The sequence below is a fragment of the Gossypium hirsutum genome, chromosome D03 (assembly GCF_007990345.1).
Source record: "Gossypium hirsutum isolate 1008001.06 chromosome D03, Gossypium_hirsutum_v2.1, whole genome shotgun sequence".
NCBI classification, from domain to species: domain Eukaryota; kingdom Viridiplantae; phylum Streptophyta; class Magnoliopsida; order Malvales; family Malvaceae; genus Gossypium; species Gossypium hirsutum.
In genome coordinates, this window is record NC_053439.1 from 41,113,001 (window position 1) to 41,138,343 (window position 25,343).

At 30.6% G+C, this 25,343-nt stretch overlaps 1 protein-coding gene across 1 annotated transcript; it reads right to left on the bottom strand.

The window, feature by feature from the left end:
* Positions 1 to 8,470: 8,470 nt before the first annotated feature.
* Positions 8,471 to 9,591, bottom strand: LOC107949719 (protein JINGUBANG). The gene has a single exon (XM_016884464.2). The coding sequence runs from the start codon at positions 9,573 to 9,575 to the stop codon at positions 8,481 to 8,483; it is 1,095 nt and encodes a 364-aa protein (XP_016739953.1). The 5' UTR covers positions 9,576 to 9,591; the 3' UTR covers positions 8,471 to 8,480.
* Between the last annotated feature and the right edge of the window lie 15,752 nt (positions 9,592 to 25,343).

Below are 25,343 nucleotides of genomic sequence, written 5' to 3' on the forward strand. Positions count from 1 at the left end.
CATTATTTAATTGAATTTGTACCCGATTAACCTGTGACATTAACTCACCCAAATGCTTGATCTATAATATAGATCTAGTACATGTTTTATGTCCTTATGTTATTCATGATTCAATCAAATTAATCCCGCCTACAAATAGATAGGAGTGGTATCGAGGGCATAGCAAGGGCCTTGACCTCCTTAAATCAAGAAATCTCACTTTTGACCCTTTAAAATTTATAAAATTTTAATTTAGTATATTGTAAAATTATACTTTAATCTTTAAAAATAATAAAATTTTAATTTAATCTTTTCAAAATTATAAATATTAAAAATATATAATTTAGCTTGGCCCAAATTTTTTTTTCTAATTTTCCCCTATCATCCTCACCCTTACACAAACTCAAATATTTTCATTGCCATCAGCATGAAATTTCATCCTCTCCTGGAAAAAGTTTCAGCTTCAATAACTGGAGAGCCTTAATTCTCTTTGAACAATGCCTACATAAATTTCACCCAATTATCCATTTTTTTTTCAAATTGGTCACCCATTAAGATAATGTGGCAGTTAAAAAATTACTATAATAATAAATTTAGTCCTTAACTTTTCAATATTGTATCGATTTAGTCATTTTATAAAAAAAATTAACCCTCAAAATTTACAAATGATCTCAATTTTATCTTAATTCTAAAAATTCAAAGAAAAATATAAAAGTACATAAATATTTTAGTCAAAAAATAAAAAAAATGATTATAAAAGTTGATCTGGGAGTTGCACAAAGTTCCAGTGTTGTATAAATAAAACAGAGAATCAAATAAGAAAGTTAAGTTTTGTAAAATAAAAAATCCAAATGCATGCAATGAGGATGTTGTATGATAAGGATGAGGTCGGGTCAGCCGGAGAGAGGAATATTTAGGGAGAACACAAAAGTCAACAATCCAGACAAATAAATAAATTTATGTTATAACAAGTAATTAATCATTGAGAATAGCGTAAAATAAAATATTTATTTCATAAATAGAGAGATACCTTAAAATTGGGACTAATTGTTGGTTGCTTTAGTCCTTACACTCACCCAATGCATCTGTCTTCACATTGCCTTCTTGCTTTACAATTCCTAATATCTATGTTATCCGACCCAAATTTATTTATTTGTCGAAAATTCAGTACCCTTGCACACATTCCTATTCTATCCCTCAATTCATATAATTAATCTCATTATAAGTTTTTATCATGTCTGACTCATTTTTTATATAATGCCTAAAACTATCCATAACCCCTCCCCAATCCTTAAATAGGAGGATAATTCGCTTCAGCGCACTCGAATCCACGTCCTCCTGCACTAACAACAATACCGATGCCAGTCGAGCTAATACTCAATCCATGGAATTGTAAACTGTCCCTTTCTTTTACAATTATAAGCGTGAAATTAAGGAGATTAAAGGCTTAACTTTCTGGAAACTGGCCAGCTTTGTGGCGACAGAAAACTGTGTTAAATGTCACAAATTCTCTTTAAATATATGTGTTATAAAGGTCAAGTTTTGCTATTAGACCTTGTACTTTGCGTAAGTTGTGGATTTAGTACCTCTACTTTAGTTTGGTCATTTTCGGTCCCTTTTACTTTTAGAATTTGAAAAGTTTAATCCTAACCCAATGGTAACAATTAAATATGTTTAGTCAAATTATGTCATTAGTCCTATATTATGTGTAAAGTTATAGGTTTAGTTCACATCCACCAACTGGATCATTCTCGGTGGCTATATTTTTTGGATTTCAAATTTTTTGTCTTAATGTGAACAACAATTGTTGAATCTATTAATTTATTTTTGTGAGTAATATGTGAAAAATTACAAACAGACATAACATTACACATGTGATAATATGTTTGACACATCAAACTTTGAAAATAACAAAACTTAATTTAATGAATTTAATAGTTATCATTTGGTTAGAACCAAAAATTTTAAATTCTAAAAGTACATGGACAGAAAATGACCAAATTAATATACATATACTAAATCCACAATTTATACAAACTACAGGGTCTAATAGCTGAATTTCACCTTTTGAATATTTGGGTAGAAATACCATAAGTCATGTATTATAGCGCGCAAAGTTAGACCTATCAATTGGATGTATCGGGTTACTTTTAGGCTGTGTTTGTAGTGTTTTTTAGAAGCACTTTTGACATGAAAGTACTTTTGAAGTAACAGAAATGTAAACAAGTAACTTTTGAATCAAATTTTTAGATTTTCATAATGTATTTTTTCTCAAGCGAAGAAGTTATTTTTTTAATTTTTCTCCCAAAAGCACTTTTGACAACTTAATTATGTTTTCACCCCTTCAACACATGATACTTTCCCTTCTTGGCTTAATTACTTAAAAATATTTAAAATTTATTTTTCATATATTAAAATATTAAAAACAAATTATAATAAATAATTTTCTATATTCTTATTAAAATATCATAATATTAAATAATTTGAGCATTATTTAAATGCTTATTTATTACTTTATAACACCATGTCTAAAATGAACATTTATTTATGAAAAATACTTTTTTACGGTAATATTAAACACTTAAATCTTAAACCAAACTATTCAAAAGTATTTCCCAAAACCACTCTTCCAAAGTGCTTCTCAAAAGTAATGCTAAACTAGCCCTTAATTGGATGCAATTTAAATTTTTAATTTTTTTGGATTATTTCAAGATGGGTTAGTTTCTGGTTCAAATCATTTTTAGTTTGAATTAATCTCGGGTTTGGATCATTTTTTGTTTGAGTAATTTCCATTTTGAAAGTCAAGTTTTTAGGGTGATTCATTTTGGGTTTGGGTTATTTGGGATTATGATTATTTGAGGTTTAATCAATATTCACATTTAATTAAATATATCGATTAATTTGAATTGGGTAATTTTATATTCAAGTTATGAATAATTATTTGGAACATTGGAAATGAATTTTTTAAATGAAGTTTTTTTAAAGGTAAATTCATTATTAATTCATTCAATGAATGGAACCATATAATTTAGAGGGAAAAAAAACAAATATTTGTTCTAGATGGTGAGGACAAGCTCCATCAACACAACAAATGCTTTAGCCTAAGCATCAATAGAACATTATGACACGTTGACAATTGGATTTGTCACAACTCAAACACGACATATCTGGAGTGATTGCAAGCACTTAATATGATAAGAAAACCAGTCTCGGATGGTCTAAAGCGGCGAGCAAAAATTGACAAAGGAATTGAGCATTCACCAAACTAGAGATGATGGCAACAAAATCATCCCTAAAATCACTTGTAAAACTAAGGTTATATGCATAAGTAAGACTAAAAAACGTGCTACAAGAACAGAAAAAACTTCTAAAACTGAAGACTTATTTAACAATGGAAAAACTTAGGCAACATGGGTCCAAATCGACACGTGAAATCATTTATTATTCTGAAATACTCTCAAAACAAAAACAAATTAAGAAGTTGACGAAGTGTTGCCCACTTTCCAAGAAAAACTACTGTGGTCGGTGGAGTTCTAGCGAACGACAAGCACTGTCATTTGTCCATCATAACTTGTGAAGACAACAAAGATACTCATAAAATGGATCTGCAAAATGAAAAGAGAGAATACATGTGTGGTAACTGAGAAGAAGAAAGAAAGGGTTGATGGGAGAGGAAAAAGACGGGAGACAACTAGCCTGGAGGCTAGTACCATCACTGAGCAAAACAAAAGATAAGAAGTAAACGGCTTGGAAAAATAAAGAGAAATTTTTTAAAGGTTTTTCTTAACACATGACAATTCTTTTTGGAAACGAAAAGTTTTAACTCCACAAATAAGATTAAGATTTTTTCTTTGTGTCCTTAAATTGTATTTAAAATTTAATAAATAAATAAGACATGTGGCAAAATCTCATTTCACTTATAAAATAAAAACTTCCTACTGTATATCAAATAATTACCGTCAAATTATTTATATTTTTACTCATATTTTTCAATTAAACCATTAAAATCAATAAGGTCCAATTTCTTAATTTTAAAATAAAATAAAATCAAGATTAAATAAATTATTTAATCCATTTAATAATAACCCGAAATTATTTTTGAAATAAAAAATATATATGTTTGGTAACGTGAAGAGGACAACGCCCTAGGTACAAGGAAACATCAACACGGGCTACAAAAGGAAGCCAAAAAATTCATCTCGAACAACCTGAAGGGGGTTCATCAAACCGATGGACATCATGCCAACCACCGCGAACTTAGCCATGGAATCAGCAGCCCGATTTGCCTGGCGGCACACATTCTGAACCAACCCCGTCCAATACTGATTTACACAATCCCTTGATGCTATTAACCAATCCCATTGAGCTAAAGGATTCATAAGGTGGGTTGATCAAAGTTTCCGAACCTTCCAATACCCCCTAGCGGTGGTGCATCATTGGTGCCAGTGGGAGAAACCGAAACCAAAAGCTTTTAAGAAATAGAAATTTATGTTTCCATTTTTTTTGATTTTGCAGTGTATTTTGATCAATTCTCTTATTAATTTTACTTGCAACTAAAGAGAGAGAATATATATATATACTCATAAGTGTTTACTATACGTACAGTTTTCTAAACTGGAATTGTATATTTTATGACAGAAACAATAATTACAATTTATAAATTATAAATGTAAGCAAATTAACAATTTAAGTTATAAGTATTATTATTTTTATAAAAAAATTTAAACAATAATTACTATAAAGTACCTGCAATTGCCTAATGGTCTCCCACATGTTCCCACTTAACTGGAATGCAATATTATGCTACGAAAAGGTGACGGAAAGCTGTCATTGTTGGTCAGCTTTTGTTGTTCATGTTTAAGCCCCCAAATTATATCAGTTTTCTCATTTTAGTATTCGTCAATTTTGCTTCTGTTAACAATTTCAATCCAAAATGTCAAAGGTTGTTAAAAAAATAGAAACCCAATCAGATTGCGCCACCTGTTTTTCTATCATAAATATACATAAACTTAAATATAAAATATTTCGAAAATCCAAAAAAATATAATTAAATAATTGTAATTCAAAAAATAAAGATTGATCTGGTAATTCTTCTTCTTCTTCTCAACACCAAAAAGTACATGTTAAATTCTAATTTAGTGAGTGATATTTAGAAGGCTATATTTTTGAATTATCTAAAACGTAAGAAACACATACTAAACGCTACTAATACGTTTGGAAGCATTGTATATATTGCACATATACTTGCTTTGATTGTAAGAATATTAAAGGTGTGTGTATGACCAATTTTGTCTTGATTTCCTCGTACCAAGACAGGTTGAAAGCACTGTAGCGACAAAGATTTGTTGGAAAAACACATGTCAGCCATTACAAATTCCAGAGAAGCTACACCACGTGAAGTTTCTCAGTAGTGGGTTTAATTAAAAAAATCTGTTAAGCAATCAAACATCAATATTATGTATGTTTAGTGGACCAAAGGAAGTGTCCAAAATATGTTTAATTTAAATATATTTAATTTGGGTTGGAATATTTAGTTATAGGTTAAAATCTGCTATTACTCCCTCTACTTGTACATAATTTGAGCTTTGGTCAATATTATACCCCTACTAGACATGTAGACATGTGGCATCACAAGAAGCAATCGGGAAACACTCACGAATTCCTTTCCTACTCACTGGGTGACCAATCACTTTCATGCTTCACATAAAGCACTTGTCTTTAGCCACCCGCTATCAGCACGATCACATTCACCAAGAAAGGACCACTAAGGTCTAACAACCTCATATTACCTCAATAAAGGGAATGTCAGAGTTGTACATGACAACTAGTATGCAACAAGTTCATCTTATCTCGAGATTATCAATGACGTAATGTAATTGGAGAGAAACCTTCCATTTATAAATACCCCAAGGCACAATGAATGAGGCCCTCTCCCCTTTCAACAACCATAATAGAATGCCTCTAGCAAACAAACACACAATTCCTTTCTCTTCTCCTTCCTCCCTCGTCCTCCTTAGTTACTTCGACTCTCCAATTGTCATATGTGAACCGGCCCCCTTGTTGCCATCACTACCTTCTCCTTGTTTTATCTTGTTGATACCTAGTATCAACAGTCTCTGTACTTTAAAAGTTAAAAATTTAATCTTTCTATTTCTTCAATATAAAAATCCTAACCCAACCATTATCATCATCAGTAGTTTCTATCAAAAATTTTCAATTTAACAGGTTTATTTTCTACTAATAATATGTCACGTCATATGAGGATATAACCTAATAAAAATTTCAAGTAAACAAAATTTAACAAAAAATACATACGATTTTAATGACTGAACTGGGGATATTTAAATAAAAAATAGAATTTAAGTTTTAAGTAGAAAGAATAAGTCATGAAAGTCAACATATTTTAACCTTAATTAAAAAAAATATGGTTTAGAAAATGAAAATTAGAGTAATATAATGGCAAAGGTGAAGAATGTTTGGGTATATATTGGGGGGATTCAAAGCTACACTTTAGCTCTTTCCATTAAATAAGTTAGAATAATGAAGTCAGCTAACCACTTTTGGACGGTGGACATAATCATTTCTACACCATATTATATTATTTGCAACAACACATATTTCATGAGGATCAACTTTTGAATACACCAAAAACAATATTTTGGTATTATTTACTTAAATCACATGATTTCTGTTTCCCCAAAATTATATGTATTCAAATCTTGAATGCATTTATTTTTGTTATAAATTTATATATAAAAAAAGGTAATATTTAAAATAAATAATATTTTATAAACAAAAAGGAGTTGAAAATAATATTAAATTAAAATAAAAAATGTAAGCAATTATAATAATGATTTATGATAAGTAGGAAATTAAATTGATTAAATATGAAAGAACACATTTAATAATGATGATTAAAAATAATTATTAAAATCTTATATGGTAAAAAAGAATACTTGTTTAGCACAGAATAAACAACTTATAATATTTAAAAAATAATAATAATATTATGTAATGTCATCTTCAATTAAAATGATGTTACATATGTGCCATTGTCATTTGAATATTTCTTTTTGGAATATTTTTAATTTTTTAATGCTAATAATTTCTGTTCTTGTTATTGATGATTTTTCTTAAATGTTACATTTATAGATTTAAACTTAAATTTTAATTGATAGCACTAATTAAGTCATAATTAAAAGATAAAATCAATCTCTATTTATATACTTAGACTTCTATTCATGTGATAACTTTATTTTATTACGTTAATAAATAAAAAGTTTACTTATAAAAATAAAAGTAATTAAGAAAATTTAAAATAATACTTTAACCTTAAATTTTTTTTGAAAGGTAAATTCATTAATTTATTCAATGAATAGAACCATACAATCCAGAGGGAAAATAATAGTAAAAACTCGTCGTAAATGGTGAATGACGAGTTCCATCAACATGACAAGGGCTTTAGCCTCAGCATTAATAGAATATTATGACACGCTGACAATTGAAATGGTCACAACTCAAGCATGACATATTTGGAGTGGTTGCAAATACTTAATACGATAAGAAAATCAGTCCCAAATGGTTCAAAGCGGCGAGCAAAAAATTGACAAAAGAATTGAGCATTCACCAAACTAGAAAGGAGAATAACAAAATCATCCCTAAAATCACTTGTAAAACTAAGATTACATGCATAAGTAAGACCAAAAAACGTGCTACAAAAGCATACAAAAACCTCTAAATTGAACACTTATTAAACAATGGAAAAACAAACAAAAAAAATTTAAGACAACACGGGTCCAAATCAACATGTGAAATGATTTATTATTCTGAAATACTCTCAAAATAGAAACAAGTTAAGAAGTTGACGAAGAGTCACCCACTTTCCAAGAAAAACTACTAGTGGCCAGTGGAGTTTTAGCGAAGGATAGGCACCGTCATCTGTCCATCACAACTTGTGAAGACAACAAAGATACTCACAAAATAGATCTGCAAACTGAAAAGAGAGAAGACGTGTATATTGAATGAGAAGAAAAAAGGAATAAAGGCAGGCGATAGCCAGCTCGGAGGCTGGCACTGCCGCTAAGCAAAATAAAATATAAGAAACAAACGGCTTGGAGAAAAAAAAAGAGACTTTAACCTTAATTATTAGTTATTGGTAGTGAGTATGTTAAAACTCTATTTTAGAGTAATTAAAATATTTTAAAATAATTTAAATAATATTTTATTCCAGCTTTTATTAATCGTGTTCAAACCCACAAGTATTTTAATTATTGCAACAATTAACAATGGTGGCAACACTCCACACGTTTTTGGTATTTTTAACCTTAAAATTAAATGATCTAAGATTTCTTACCTCATCCTTAACCGTATTTTCAGCATGACCAAATTAATCGACTTAAGGTTGAGATATTTATTAACTCAACTATGAAATCATGAGTAAAAAGTAGAAGATTTGATGTACATATAATATATCAGTATACAAACAAAAGTATAAAGAAAAATCAAGCAAGTTTTATTGAATTCATGGGAATTTTAAAGTTAGAACATATTGAGATCTCCCAAACCCTAATTTCTCCATCTAAACTTCCACTGCATATGGAAAACACACCCTCCAACACACTTGTTTCAACTGCTACCAACGACTTCACAGGTTTTTCATGTCCCTCCAGAACTATGCTACAATGGAACCCACCACCTTCTTTCCCACCACGTTGCCAAACCCTCACCGTCCCATCTGATGATCCACTCACAAACCATTCCCCTACGTTGATCAAGCATAATATCGCCCCTTTATGCTCCCACAATGATTCCACATATCCCACCTCATTCTCATCATCTCTTTTCTCCCACACCAGGATTCTACCATCACTCCCTCCTGAAAACAACACCGATCCCTCGTCGTTTAAAGCAAGCGCATTCACCGTCGATTTATGCTTGTCCAAGGTTCCCACTAAACTATGCCGTCTCTCCGTCATTTCCCAGATTCTAATCAACCCATCGGCGGAGCCGGTGTAAACAGTTCCATTACCGGAAACAGCCAATGTGTTAACGGCGTCTTCATGAGCTTTAACAGACTCTAAACAACGTTGGTTCTTTACGTTCCATATCTTGAAGCTTTTGTCCCACGAAACCGAGTACATTAACCCCTTGGCGTCATTTACCATCAACCCCGAAACTGTATCCCAGTGTTGGATCCAAAGCTTCTGCTTATGACGCCGTACGTTAACGTAGTTCTTCGGCAACATGAAATTGAGGAACTTGTCTTTAACGGTGGGGAGAGTAGAGATAAGCTGGTGGTTTTTGTAAAGGGTATCGATTTTCCAGATCCTGATCTTGCCGTCTTGATGAGCGGTGAAGATTTTGGTTTGGTTGAATGCAATGGACTTGACGAACCCGGTGGTGGGATCGTGGTTAAAAGAATCGACAAAGGAGTGATGGGATAAACTATAGACGCTGATTTCGTTGGCAGAGGAGGCGTAGAGGAGGTTAGCGTGGATGGCCAGGCAGTTGATATGGGGGCTCGGGGTTTTGAGAGTGGCGATGCGACGATGTTTCAGTGTTTGAAATGAGAAAAGATTAGGCAATTGTGAAGACATGTTTCTGTGCTGATGGAGCAGCAAAAATGGTGTATGATTGGGTATATATAATATATAAAGTGGCAGACACGTGGGAAGTGTCGATTTGAAATGGTGGGTCCCAATAAACTTTGATTTGCGGAGGTCTACATATCTTTCAGTGGACCCCGAAGTTGGTAATCATAGAGGTCGCCTTCCAAGTTCTAACTCCATAACAACCGTCTTAATGGGAGTTTTGTATTTTAATTTCTTAGGGATTGTTTCACCGTACATGCAATGAACCAGGAAATTTTTGTAAAAGCCATTTCTTCCATTATATAAAATAATTATAAAAGGTGCAATGTTTGATGTAATTAAATATAAATCATGTTATATAAAATATGTTAAAATTGGTCTATGTTTGGCACTTACATCACATGAACTCCTTACTTATTTTAATCATAAAAAATATTTCTGACATTTATAATAATTTGTTTAATTGTGTAATATGTTGAGTATATTACGAGATAATTCGATAATGTTACTCTAGTTAAAAAATATTGTGTATTCAAATTTTATACTCTAATCTATTTCTTCCTGAATTTTAAAATATCAGTCTTATTCAAATAGTGAATCATTAAATCATTTAGTTCAAAATTTGTTATTAGCCATGGATTTAATTCATGTTCTTCAATTTGATTATTTTTCTTTGGAGATCAGATTGATCACTTTTAGTTCTTATATTCTTTTAATCCTGATTCAAATAATAGTCGTCAAACTGTTAACTAAAATGGCATAGCTTTTTTGTGAATATTATGCGAAAATAATAACATGACATTACATTACACATAACCTTTTAAAAATACCATAATTTAACTTAATAACTTTAAAGCTACCATTTCACCAAGACTATAATTCCAAAATTAAAAAAAATTAACCTTTTAAATATTGTTGGTGACAAAGTTTCAATTTGGTTTGGCATTTCGGACTTGTCACTTTTATCACACTTTCCATTATATGTTTCATGGACTAGACATCCAAAACATAGTGAGTAGATGTGTTCCATTTATGGTTTAATTTTGAATTTCTTTTTAAAAATTTTGAGGTGGACTGCATTTCAATATTTAAAAAAAAATATAAGTTATCTCCAACCAATCAAATTAAACGAATAATTGGACCTATAGAGAATGAAATTGGAAGCAATGATTAAAGAATTTTTTAACTAATAAAAAAGGGGAAAAACTACTGTTTGGTTTGTTAATTTTTTAATCTCAAAAATGGGTTGCGTTAATTAATTGACTAGTTAGTGCAATCAAATGTGATAGAGTCACCATAGGAGAGGATGCTATAGGTTTTGATTAGCTCTCCCTTAGATTTGAGACGTGTTGCTATTTGGTTCCATTATTCCTATTTGTAAAGAAAATGGGGCATTGGGGTTTCTTAAAAAGTGTGCCATTTTTTAGTTTATGTAGCTACAAGGCACATGTTCATGAATTCTGCACATGACTTCCAAATACAATAGATCTTAATGAATATCAATAATTCCAATAAATAATTGAAATTAATAATCACACGATACAATGAAATAAAAAAAATTAAATAAGTAACGATATTATCATCACTTCAAAATGTTATAAGGATGCATTTGAGAAATTTCATGCTTCTCTTCTCGGTCTCTACTTTTTCTGTTGGATTTCCTCTTTTCTTTTGATTTCTGTGCCTTTTCTCTTTATTATGGCTCAATCTAGCAATCTGCTTGGAGGAAGTTATTTGATTTAAGTTTAGATAAAACCTTGGAGTATTTTCCGCAGATTTGCAAATGCCAATATTATTTGGTGGCACAGTTTTTAGGCCAATGCAGCGGCTTGTAGATATGCTCTAGAGTAAGCAATGTGGTGTTGATGTTAAATTGGCTAGAGATAATCTGTTTGTTTTTCAGTTTTCTAATTCTGATGCTAGGGATTGGGTTTTAGAGTATGATCCTTGGCACATTCAAAATAAGCCAATGATGTGATGTTGCGTAAATGGGAACCAAATTTGCAAAAGCTGGAGTTCAACCTTGATAAGATGCCTATTTGGATTCAATTAAGTTGGGTTTCTTTGAAGCTTTTTTCTTGAAAAGGATTGAGCTACATTGCAAGTGCCATCGGCTCACCATTTTATATGAATATATAGTATTGTGCCACCCTACAAAAGGCTTTCATATGCAAATGTATGTGTTGAAGTTTATGTGAATTTAGTGTTGCCCCAGTTTGTTAATGTTGAAGATTTAGGGCACTATGGTTTCAATCGGTGTTGAAGTACCAAAGATGCCTCCTAAGTGTAATATTTCTTGTCATTTGTTTAGGCATTCTGATAATACCAGTCATCATAGTAAGGAGAAACTGTGGAGGCCTAACTAGGATGCTAATATTAGCAAATCTGGTATTGATTGTAGTGGTATTGTTAATTTGTTATTAAGGGGAATTGAAACAATTCGTTTTTTTAGTAATGTCGGAAATAATGATTTCGAGATCATAATTTCAACGAGTGAATCTGTAAATATTATTATTTAATATTCACGAGTCAAATATAGTGATATATTGAATTTCGTGAATTTTGATCCAAAAAATTTGCTAATTGGTCAGTTGGTTAAAGTACAAGTGATTTGACCCTAAAATTAATGATTTTGGAAAATAAGGTCTCAGGACATCGTTTCTGTAAACCAAACCCGTAAATGTTTGTGGAGTTATTATATATATAGGTGAATTGAATTTTGGATAGATAATTTTGTCAAATTAGTGATTAATTAAGATATAAAGATTTAATCATAAAAATCATAAAAGTTGATCACTATTAAATTTTAACTTATAAAAGGTTTAATTAATGAATATATAGGGATTTAAGTGCAATTTAGCCAGTTTTATATAGGTGGGACGGTTAATGCTTATAATTAATAATTTATAAGTTAAATTTTAATGTTAAAATTAAGTTAAACGTTAATTAGCAAATAATAAAACGAAACCAAAAGTGGACACCCATTATATTTTCTTTCTTCTTCAACCGTGGGTGTCAAAAAGAATTAGGGAAGCCATGGTTAACCTTCAACCATTCGTCCAGGCTTCCAAGCTTTGCATGGGTATCTATCTTAATCCGTTTTTCATAATTTTATATTTTTGAAATCGTTGTAATTCGGTTTAGCTAACTCGAGTATTAATTTTCGAAGCTCTTAAAACTTCTAAATGTTATCATTGATGAATGCTGGATAAAATTGGTATTATTGGGTTAGATTTGATGCTTAGGTATGAAAAAAGATTTAATTTGTAAAGTAAAAATTGTTAATTTTGAGTATAGGGACTAAAATGAAAATATTTTAAAATTGGTTAAAATTTCTGTAATTATTGAATTTAGAGGGTTGTACACGAATGTAATTGAAATCGGATTGTAAAACAAAAGCTTGAATTTGAAAGATATAACTATTTCGATTTTAAATACTAAATTGAATAAAATTTAAAACTTTAAGAAAATTGTGTAAAATGGAATTAAGTTATCATCTACCTTGAATAGGATGTTATAAGGTAATTGACACTAATAATTGGTAATGAATTTTTATAGATCGAGAGTTAAATCAATTAGAAACTTCTCGTTGGTTGTTGTAGATAGGTAAGTTCGCATGGACTTACTTTATTAATTATTGTTATGTTTGCATTATTTTGTTTTTTACCGTTACTTAGAAATGTTATATATATAAAGTTTTTTTTTTGCACCAAACGGATTAAATCGTAAAATATGAAATATATAATGAACATGAATAGATGTGTAGTATTGAATGAATGAAAAATTGTTATATAATTGAATCATGAGTATATGATGATATTACAAGGTTTAAAATGTATTTGGATTGCATTTTGAAATATGAAAAATGTGTATACGACTACAGAGATTGAATTAGTACGAATACGATAATAGTATGGTTTGAAATGAAATGTTTTATGTGAAACAATGATATGTATAAAATGATGATACAAAGATTAAAATGTTATTAAGACAGTGTTAAGGCCCGTGCGAACTTAGTGAATAACTAGTATACAAATGACATGTCATTAGGGTTTATATTCAGTAGGTACTATGTATCGGTGTTGGCTATATGCCATTAGCATTCAGCAAGTACTATGTATCAATGTTGACTATTACGTCATTTTTATACAACAGGTACTTTGTACCATTGATGGATACCTTAGCGTTCTGTATGTGTTGCAGATTCTCCACAGCTCGCGTGAGCAGCATCGAGTAAATGTTAATGTCATATTTATAGCTCGTGTGAGCAATCTTATCCCATGTATCCAAAGTAAATTTTCTATAGTTCTTTGGGCATAAACAATAATTAAATGAATACGATATGAGTAGAAATATTAAATGTGAAATCTATTGTTATATAGATGAGTTGAGTATGGTTGAAAATATAGAACATGGATTAAATGATTATATTGCCAAACGAGTATGGTTGGTATGTGATATGAATACGAACTTAAGTTTGTCCATTTATTAATTAAGTACGAACTGGATTTCATATGTTATGCTATATTGAATTGTTGTACGTATATATGTGTGTTACTTTATAAAGGTTTGATGTTTGAGTAAACTAACAATTTGGTCCTTTTATGGAAATGAATATGAAAGTACAAGGACGCTAAAGATGCCACATTGATTACCGAATTGATTTAATTGTTTAAATTATTTTAAGGTCAAGGTATGTTGTGTAAATTTCATGACTTACTAAGCATATATAATGCTTACTCGGTTTCATTTTCTGTTTTTATTTCTATATGTGGCATTTTATGGAACGCTTCAATCGGATCAACTCGGAACTTACACTATCCAACCTCTAATTCGATAGTCTTTTATTTGTTCTAGACTCGGATATGTGGCATGTATATAAGGTTCTATTTGTGTTTAAGTTATCTTAGAAGTTCATGATCTTGATCTAATGATGGTGTTGATGTTGGACGTTTTGGTATTATTATGAGATACGTATGTGGCAAGTGAGTGAATAGCCAACTTGAAATGTAACTTACTTGAGCTAATGAATGTATAATGGCCAAGTTTGATTATGGTTTGTATGTGCTAAAATGTTACGAGGGGCATAACGGAATTGGTATTGTTGTAAACCATGTTAGAGTCAAGTAAATGGCTAAGTTTTAATGTTTCATAGGTTGACATAACATGTTTATATTGATAGGCTTGTTTGGCTTTGAATGTAAAATGGTAGTATAAGTTTTGGTATATCAAAATGGTATTGAATGGTTATATGTGTGTGTGTGTGTGTGTGTGTGTGTGTGTGTGTGTGATTGAAACTTATGTTTTGGTTCAATTTGATGTAGAAATAAGCGTAATGTATGAATGTGAAGATGTTGTTTTGGTTGGTTTGATTCATGAAGTTGCATATATGCTTGGGATAATATTGTGTATCTTATTTGATGAGTTTTTGGCACTTTTGAATGATAATGAAGTTATAGGTATTGATGCTAGGATATGTTTGGAAGTGAATGTTTGATTTAGCTTTGTTGAAAGGTGGTGAATATGTTATAAGTTGTAATTTGGTATGAAATGTGCATGTTTTGAACATATATAGGCTGGTGGAAAATGGACATTTTATGTCCCCTTTGTAACGGTTGAGATGTGTTATACTGTAACAGCCCGATTTTGGGTCTAGTTGGAACAGTGGTTTCGGGACCACAAATCCGACGAGGAAAAATTTATTTTAAAATTATGACATGAGTTGCATTATGATAGGAAGGTTGCATGAAAATATTGATATGAAAATTTTATCGATTTAGTGATTAATTTAGGAAAGGACCTATTTGTATAAAATGTAGAATTTGAATTCTAGAAGCTAGAAGGGTTAACTAGCTATGAAATTGTAATAACCCGAAAATTACTACAGTAAAAAAAAAAGTAAGATAATATCCCTGATATGATAAAATAAGGAAATAAAGTGATAAAAAGGGAAATTGAGTTATGTCAACAATGGAAGGTATATTATGACATATTAATTCAAGAAAGGATTAAATCGAAAAAGTGAAAAAAAAATTGTTGCCCAAGAGTAAATACTCAAAACTTGAGGGGTTAAAGTGTAAATATGAAAAATTTGAAGGACCAATAGTGTAAATATTTTAAGGGTGGAATAATCTAGAAACTAAGGAAAATGGATGAATTAGGACCAAATTGAAAAGGTAAAGAATTTTGAGGGACTAAATTGTAATTTTATCAAATTAAGTGATGACTCAAGGATGGAATTTCAAAAGATTATGAAGGGCAAAATGGTCAATTAGAAGGAGAGAGAATTCTAGAAGGTAATGATGATGTTGGTGATATTTTAATTAATTAATTAGATAAATGTTATTTAATTATTATTTAATTAAGATTTTTAGTATTATTTTATTAATAAATGATTAATATAAAAGGAAGAAAAGATGATGAGAAATCATCTCTTCTCCATGAAACTAACGTGAGAAGAGAGGAAAAAGAAATAAGTTTTTCTTTCTTTACAATTTGGTCCTCCATCAAAAAATCACCATTTTCACTTAGAAATCAAAGAAATTTTCATAGCCACCAAGAGAGAAAATTGATAAGGAGACTAGGGGAGCTAGAATATCAAGTTAGATTCAAGAAATAGAAGCTGGAGGAGGGAGAAAATCAAGATAAAGATTGAAATCAATGGCATAAGGTAAGAACATCAAGATTTTTATATACTTTTGAGTTTGATATTATTGAAAAGTAGGAAATTAATGTTAAGGTAGAGTTTCATTATATAAGGTTCTATATTCTTGTTATGCTAAAAAAAGGGAAATAAGAGAAAGTGATGGAAAATGTTGAAGAGAAAGGAAAGGAAAGTGTTATAAATTTAGTTATCAACATTTTACACTAAAACAGTTTCGAGACAGCAGCAGTAGTCTGATTTTGAAAATCTACCAAAAATCGCATAAATTGAATTATAGGATGAAAAAAATAAGAAATTAAATATTATTGGGTCTAGTTATCATAGAAGAAACGATGTAAGCAATGGAATTGTAAATTATGAGATATAGTAGGTTTTGTGAGATAAGGTCAGAATGATTTCGGGTTCCCCTGTACTGACTTTGGAAAATCATAAAAAATGGGAGAAAAATAATTAGAGGCTTAAATTTATATTTTTAAATCCTTAATGAGTCTATTTTCAATAGAAACAAACAGAAACATTATTAGAATTCTGTACGAGGAGATAATTAATTTTTAGTGAAGAAGGGTTGGAACTATTAGACAGCAGAATAGGGATGACTTTAAAGAATAAAATGTACTTATTAAATAAACCAAAAATTCTGAAAATTTTATGGTAAGAACATATGTGAGTCTAGTTTAAGATAAAATTTATGGATCTTAATTTGGAGTTCTGTATCTCAAGATATAAATAATTTAGTGACTATGACTCAAGTGGACAGCTTTGAATGAATATGTATAAGTAAATGGTGAAATTATAGATAATGTTACCTATAAGCATGTTATATACATTAAGGATGTGGAATGGAGAGGAGGAGGAGGAAAATATATAATTATTTAAATAGCATGAGTTTTCATTAAAAATGACCAATTTACATGTTTTAGGTTCAGGGACTAAATTGAACAAATGTGAAACTTTAAGGGTAAATTTGTAAAAATGTCAAAAAGTGACTAAATTGCATGAAATGGATTGTTTATTTATCTAAATTACAAAATTTAATGAAATTTAGAACAATATTGGGTGGAAAATTGAGAAAAATAGAAAATTTCCAAAATGTCCCTAAATTTTGATATTTCTGCAATTTAGTCTGGTGAGCTCGTATGAGCTATATTCTATATAATTTTAATTGAAGTGAATGCTATTTGGTAATGAATATTATATATATGTGTGTGTTTTATTATTGAGATCGAATTATTATTGGTAATATGTATAATTATTTGATGCATTTAAATGATTATCGGAAGCTCGATTGAGTTGGAAGCTTGTTGGAGATATATCACAGTATCCATTTGTTCTATCGGTAATTTTGGATGATTTTATTCTTGTTATAATGGTGTGTATAAGTTAAATTGGTTATGAATATGAATGTTAGATAAAAATGGAGTGTCTGAAAATTAATTAGTAAACTCCGGTAATGCCTCATACCCTATTTCGGTGTCGAATACGGGTAAGGGGTGTTACATATACATTTAGTGACTTGTTGTGATATACAATTTAACACACGACTGTGTGTCACACATAATTACACAATTCGCCAAATGATGAGTACCATTCACAGACAGCCGATATGTCAGTTTACTATTCTTTGGCGTATACAATACACCCATATGACCATTCAGACAAAACTTCTTCATGTTAGCCACATACCCAGATCCATAGTCAGATAAAAATGGAGTGTCTGAAAATTAATTAGTAAACTCCGGTAATGCCTCATACCCTATTTCGGTGTCGAATACGGGTAAGGGGTGTTACATATACATTTAGTGACTTGTTGTGATATACAATTTAACACATGACTGTGTGTCACACATAATTACACAATTCGCCAAATGATGAGTACTATTCACAGACAGCCGATATGTCAGTTTACTATTCTTTGGCGTATACAATACACCCATATGACCATTCAGACAAAACTTCTTCATGTTAGCCACATACCCAGATCCATAGTCAGATTCATATCATTCATTCAATTCGTATTCATTTGGTTTGTATCCTTTGTCGTGATTTTCCAATATGGTTTGCAACATACATTTGCCCTACTAGAGGCTACACAACAATTTTCATGCATCGCGATCTACCAGTTCAATGTACATTCCATCGAAGGCAACGCCATAAATATACTTCCTTAATATCATTCCCATAAATCAGTCCATATCATTCTTGTCAAAAGTAGAAGTTTGTAGCTTAAGCATGAATAATGGTTCTTACACTTTAACACAGATCTTACAGACCCAGACTGACAACTCTGAATAACCACTTTTCATGTACACACATTTCACATTTGTAGAGTATAAGTACTTACCTTACATGAAATATAAAACAAGAGTATTACACACATGGAAGCAAGAAGGAATTCACTAGAAATACAACAAAGTCTAGATAACAAGACTGTAGGGCCCAATTTTAGCCCGGGCCCGCATAAACAAAATATAAACCAATAACCAAAAACAATAAAAATAAAAGTCCAATAAACAGTCCAATAACATACCCAACATTAGCCCACTAGCCCAAAACCCAAAACCCAATAACCCAACATTTTCAGCAGCAAAAAACCCTTGGCAGAAACCTAACTGCCACTGCCGTCGCTGCTCCTTGTGCGCCGCACCTCCACGTGTGCCGCCATGTCCTTGTACCTGCAAAACGAACTAGAATAGTCCAAAAGCAAAAAAACCAGTGTAAAAATAGAAAAAAAAGAAGTGGAAAAAGGGCCTCGATTTTATTTTTTTGACTTACGAATGAATCAAAAGAAAATAGAGAAAAATCAGTTCAAATACTGGCCATTTTCGAAGGCAGTCTTCTATTTCATTTTTTTTGAAGAGTTTTTCTTCTACTTCCATTTTAAAATTTTATTTTATTCCACTTTTTTCATTTTTTTACATACATACAAAAATAAAAAGGGAAAATGGGGAAGAAACTCACTTGGTGTTTGAACTTTCAACACCGTGGACGGTTGAGGAAGTCACCTCCGAGGATAGGTGGCCAGAAACTGAAAGGTTTATTAGGTTTTTGCGTGTTTTTGTTAATATTTTGGTGTTTTGGGGCTCAAATTTAGGCCTAGGAGGGTCAAATTAATAAAAGGGGGATTTTTTGGTATTTTTTGGCCACTGTGGACGGCGGCGCTATCGCCAGTGACCGCGGCCATCACGATGGTCTGATGACCGAGGTTCGGCCGGAGCGGGAAGGCTAAGAGAGAGTTGAGAGAGAAGAGAATTTTTTTAAAATGAGGTTACAATTTTCTTTTAAGTTTTTTTAACTTATATAAACACCCCAAAACAACGTTGTTTTGGGCTTGGCTTCTGACACCCAAAACGGCGTTGTTTCACCCTTCAACTCACGACCCGACCCGCTCAAACCCCAGGATCCGCGTGTTTTTGTGGAGGGGTCTATTTGCGCATTAGACCCTTCTGCATTTTTAAATTGTTTTCATTTATTTTTTTTTATTTTTCAATTGATACTTCAAATTTTATTCTGTTTTCGATTTAGTCCTGACGAAATGGTTCATTTTAGAGGGCGGGGATATTTCCCCATTTGGTCCCTCTGAGTTATGCGCGCTTTTCAATTGCGCCCTGTCCTTTATTTTTACTTTTGATTTTTACCATGTTTTTATTAAATTTCAATTTAGTCCTTTGTACTTATTTGTTTATAATTTTAGCCCCAATTGTATTCAAAATTTATTTTTTAGCCCTTTAATTTTATTCCAATAACAATTTAGCCTCTTTTGTCTCTGTCTTGGTTTTAATTTTGTTTTGTGTTGTGTTTTATTTATTTATTTTATTTGCTCTTTATTTTTATTATTTCATCGTGATTTCATTTTGCCTTTATTTTGTTTTATTTTATTTTTTATTCGTGAACTTCATTATGATTCTCTTTCTCAATTAACGTGAAATGTGCCTGTCATAACCTGATTTAGACCCTAATTGGACATAGTAATTTCGGGACCATGAATCCGAGTCTAAAAAATATTTTAATATTTTTTTTATGTTTATTATGTGTTAATTTACATGTGTGAAAGTTTCATGAATTAATTTTATTGTTTGTGTGCTTAATTTAATAAAAGGACTTAATCGCTTAAAATGTGAAATTGACTAATTAATGTGTAAAATGCTAACTTGCTAATGTCTTTATAATGTGAAGTCCTTAATAGGAAATTAGGTCATTAATCAAGATAGTGGACGACATTATGCTTATAATTTATAGTTTTTATATTATGTATAAAGGTTATAATAATATATTATATTATAAAGTTAATATATTGAAAGACAAACAAATTAAAAGCCACATTTTCATCTTATTTTGACCGAAACTAGAGAAAAGAAAAAGAAAGAAACCTAAGCTAGGTTCGGCCATCTTTTGAAGCTTAATTCAAGGTTAGTTTTTGTTCGGTTTTTGATAATTTTTACGTTTTTGAGATCGTTGCTTTGAATACTTCAAAACCCATTCTTAATTTTGTGAATTGTTAATGATTTTGAAATGTTCCATTGATGAATGCTTGAGCTTTGTGATAGTTGATGATGAAAAATGAAAGATATGTGAAAGATTAACATGTTTTGTCTTTGAATTTTTGGTGAAATTGAGTAATTAGGACTAAATTGTGAAAATAAAATTTTAGAGACTAAAATATGAAATAAATAAAATGTGTGGACTTGTATGAACACTAGCAACATTCGGCCCTAGTATGGTGTGATTAAATTTTGTGTATTTTGTGTTTTGTGCAAAAAGGACTAAATTGCAAAAAGTGTAAAATGTTAGGGGCAAAATGGTAATTTTCCCATTTATATATTTTTGGATTTAATTGAATGATTTGATGAATAAAAAGGCTAAATTTTAATATGTTTAGATCAAGAAACGAAGAAAACGAAATTGGATTGGGGAAAAACGAAAGTAGTTGAATAGTCGAATGTGTCCGTCGATATCCGAGGTAAGTCAATTAGCAATTAAATATTATCTAAATTAAATATATGCTTATTATATTGATTTTACATATGACAAGCTGAAAATTAATATATTCAAATTGAATGAAACTTTAAATTTTATTATTGATAGCCGAATACAAGAATTTACTTTGGTAAGTTGATATTAATGATGCAAATTACATGTATGTTAACTAAAGTTTGTTTAAAGTTCAATAATATAGAACTAATAGTGGATAATATATGTATATACATGTATATGTTCTTGAATTTAGTTAAAAGTATGTATGTTATATTTATATATATAAAGTTCGGATATATATGTATATACATGAATAAATTCTTGAATTTAGTTAAAAGTATGTATGTTATATTTATATATATAAAGTCAGATATATATGTATATACACGAATAAATTCTTGAATTTAGTTAAAAGTATGCCTGTTATATTTATATATATAAAGTTCGGATATATATGTATGTACATGAATAAATTCTTGAATTTAGTTAAAAGTATGTATGTTATATTTATATATATAAAGTTCGGATGTATATGTATATACATGAATAAATTCTTGAATTTAGTTAAAAGTAAGTATGTTATATTTATATATATAAAGTTCGGATATACGTGTATATACATGAATAAGTTTTGAATTTAGTTAATGTTGAATGTTATATATGTTTACAAGAGGTTCGAATAGGTATGTAAATATAAGTATAAATTCTTGGATTTTATTAAAAGTATGGTTGTTACATATATATATGTATAGTATATTTGTATATGTTTGGATCGAATAAGCATGTATATATATAATTGCTTATATTGAGTATAAGTATGAAATTATATATGTATATGTTAAATTCGAAAATGTATGAGTATACAAGTATAAGTACTTGTTTCGAATGTAAGTATAAAATTATATATGCATATTTGTTAGATTCGAATATGTATATATGTACATGTATAAGTTTTTGTATTGAAATGGGGTATGAAATTATAGAGGTATATGTGAGATTCGAATGTTAAATGTACATAGTATGTTATAAGTTAAATAGTATGATATTAGTAGTAGTATCTAAAGTATGAAGTTATATATAAATGTGTTCGTTGAATCATTGAGATATTAATGTTGGATTTGGTGATTGAACTTTATATATATCCATGTGGTTCAAGAATATAAGTTATAAATTTTGGGTTGAATTTTTATGTATGGATTTTATATACATATATAGTTTGAATATGAGTTACAACTTATGTGAAATGAGATTTCAGGCTCAGTGTCTAGAAGGCTTACCATCAGTGAGATAATTCAGACTTTATGTCTAGCAGGCTTGATGCCGGTGAAACATTTCGGACTATAAGTCTAGCAGGCTAAAAGCCGGTGTACTGAATCAGGTTATAAGCCTAGCAGGCTAAGTGCCGGTGATCTGAATCAGGTTATAAGCCTAGAAGGCTAAGTGCCGGTGATCTGAATCAGGCTTTAAGCCTAACAGGCTAAGTGCCGGTGAATCTGTTTAAATTAAGTGATTATATGCATTGGGTATATATATGATTTTGGTTATATGTAATGGATAAATATATGAACATTTGTTTCTATGTATTTGATGAGCATATAAACGTTCGGATATTTGTGTTTAGTGAGTAAGTATGTATATTGGTTGTTATGAATTTGTTGGATATATATATGTATGCATTCGGCATATGTGGATTATAAGTATACATGTGCATTCGACACATGTAATTGATAAGTATAAATATATGCTTTTGGTATATGTATTTGAATAATTATATATATAAATGAATTCGATGAAGTGCAAGTGATAAGTACCCTAGCAATCAGTATATGTAGTTAGTGAGTATGTTTATAACTTGGTTATATGCATATAATGAATATATATATATGTTCGTTTATATATTAATTAAATATACATTCTTTTAGATATCAACAAAATGACTTAAGATAGCAATGTTTGAATAGTAATTATATTTGGTATTTGTGATCTCAATAAATTTACTTAAGGAATTATATGATTCTTTTATATGTATTATAGATATGCTAAAGACTTACTAAGCGATAAAAGCTTACTTTGTTAATTTACGTCCATTTGTTTTATAGATAAAAACAAAGCTGCAGGCTCGAGGATCGTCAGCAAAGATCATCACCCTATCTATTGTCTCGTTATTGAAATGTTTAAATTTTAACTTACGACATGTATATGCTAGATAATGTTTTGGAAGTCGTACTTTGATATACTGTATATATAATTAATAGCCATACGAAAATGCTTATTTTCTTATGGTTTAACGGGATCGAAATGTTATGTTTTGTTTTAAAAGGTTAAAGTAGAATTTATAATTATACTTACTTAAAATTTGCCTAAGTTTAATATATTTTAATATATATATATACAATGCTTACATTTTGATTTGGAAATAGTAGATTTAAACCTGTATTCAAACGAATTGCATATAAATGTTAAATTCTTGAATTCTACTGAACGTCTGTATTGAGTTGTGTTTTGTCCAGTAATGCCTCGTAACCCTAATTCGGTGACGGATACGGGTTAGGGGTGTTGCAGTGCCCCTTTCTTGAAATTTTTTTGAATATTTTAACAAAAGATCATATTTTAAATTCCTTTCAAGTTTTCAACTTTCGACATTAAGAAATTAACTAATCAATTAGGTACCAATTTTGGGCATGTCGAGGGTGCTAATCCTTCCTTGCACGTAACCGACTCCCGAACCCATTTTTCTGAATATCATAGGCCTAAATTGTTTTAATAAATTAAACCGTTAAGAGGTGACCCGATCACACCTTATAAAAATGATCGGTGGAGACTCTCATATTCATTTTCATTTTCAAAATAAAAGTTGACTCGTTTTTTGTTTTAAAAAGTGGTTTCGACAGCTTGGCGACTCCACTGGGGATTGTTCTGAGAGTCGAGCCACAAATTGATTAATTTTTATCTTTTTGTCGAAATTTGAAAATTCGATTTAAAATTACGATCCTCTCATCACATTTTCATGGTCTGTATCATTTTGATATGTTTGCTTTATTGGTTCGAGTCTTTTAATCTCTGCATATTGCATTACATAACCGCTTGATTATACACTTTTAAGTGGGAGTGAAAAACTATTCCTTCGTGAGGTCTTCACCTCCGTGCAGGATAGTAGATCGCTTTCGGGATATATCCGTACCTATGTCTTCGTGAGATTTTCATCTCCGTGCAGCCATAAGAAAATGTATTCCCCTGAACTAAACTCGGTCCATATGAGCCTATAATGGGTGAGGATCGATGAATCTACAAGTTCAGGTACCCTTTCTTTAGAACCAAACTACATATAGTAAACCATAGAAGCCTACCTTAGGTAGAATTGCACCAAACCACTAGTGGTCGATCGAGTAGGTGCCTTGTTTATTGTTTCTTGCGTATTTTAAATTTTAGTCTTGTATAAAATGTACTGACTTGCTTTTTCTTATGTTTGCATGACATTTTCATCATAAAAAAGGTGTCGATTCACGTTCAATTACTAAATAGAGAGCTTGCCATGGAGAATGAATTTCTTGATAAAATGGATGATAATGCGGTTGTCCGAATATGGTCAGAGAAAACAGAACTAGAGAAAGGTGATAGTTTGACGAAGGGGCACGCATCAGAATTATGGGACTGTGCTCGTATCAGCATGACTCAGAACAATCTTCAAGAGTTGAAAGAAATATGGGCTCAATGGGATGATGAAGTCAAGTAGTTGTTTTACTTTAATTATGGGGATTTGCCTTATTTACTTGATATCAAGGTGGACAAGCATTTGTTTCGAGCTCTGACCCAATTTTGGAATTTTGCCTATAGCTGCTTTACTTTTGGAAAGGTAGACTTGGTACCTACCGTGGAAGAGTACATAGCTTTGTTATGTTGCCTAAAGATTCAGGTTGATAGAGCTTATTCTAAAGCTGTCAATGTCCCGACTTTTGCAAAGAAATTAATGAATATTACTGGAATGAGTGAACAGTGGGTCACAGCATGGATCAGGCAAAAAGGAGAAAGCAAATGTATTCCCTGGAAAAGCTTGCGAGATCTAATTTTGGCACACCCTGATACGAAGAAAAAGGTCGATGTTTTTTCTTTGAGTATTTATGGGCTAGTTATTTTTTTTA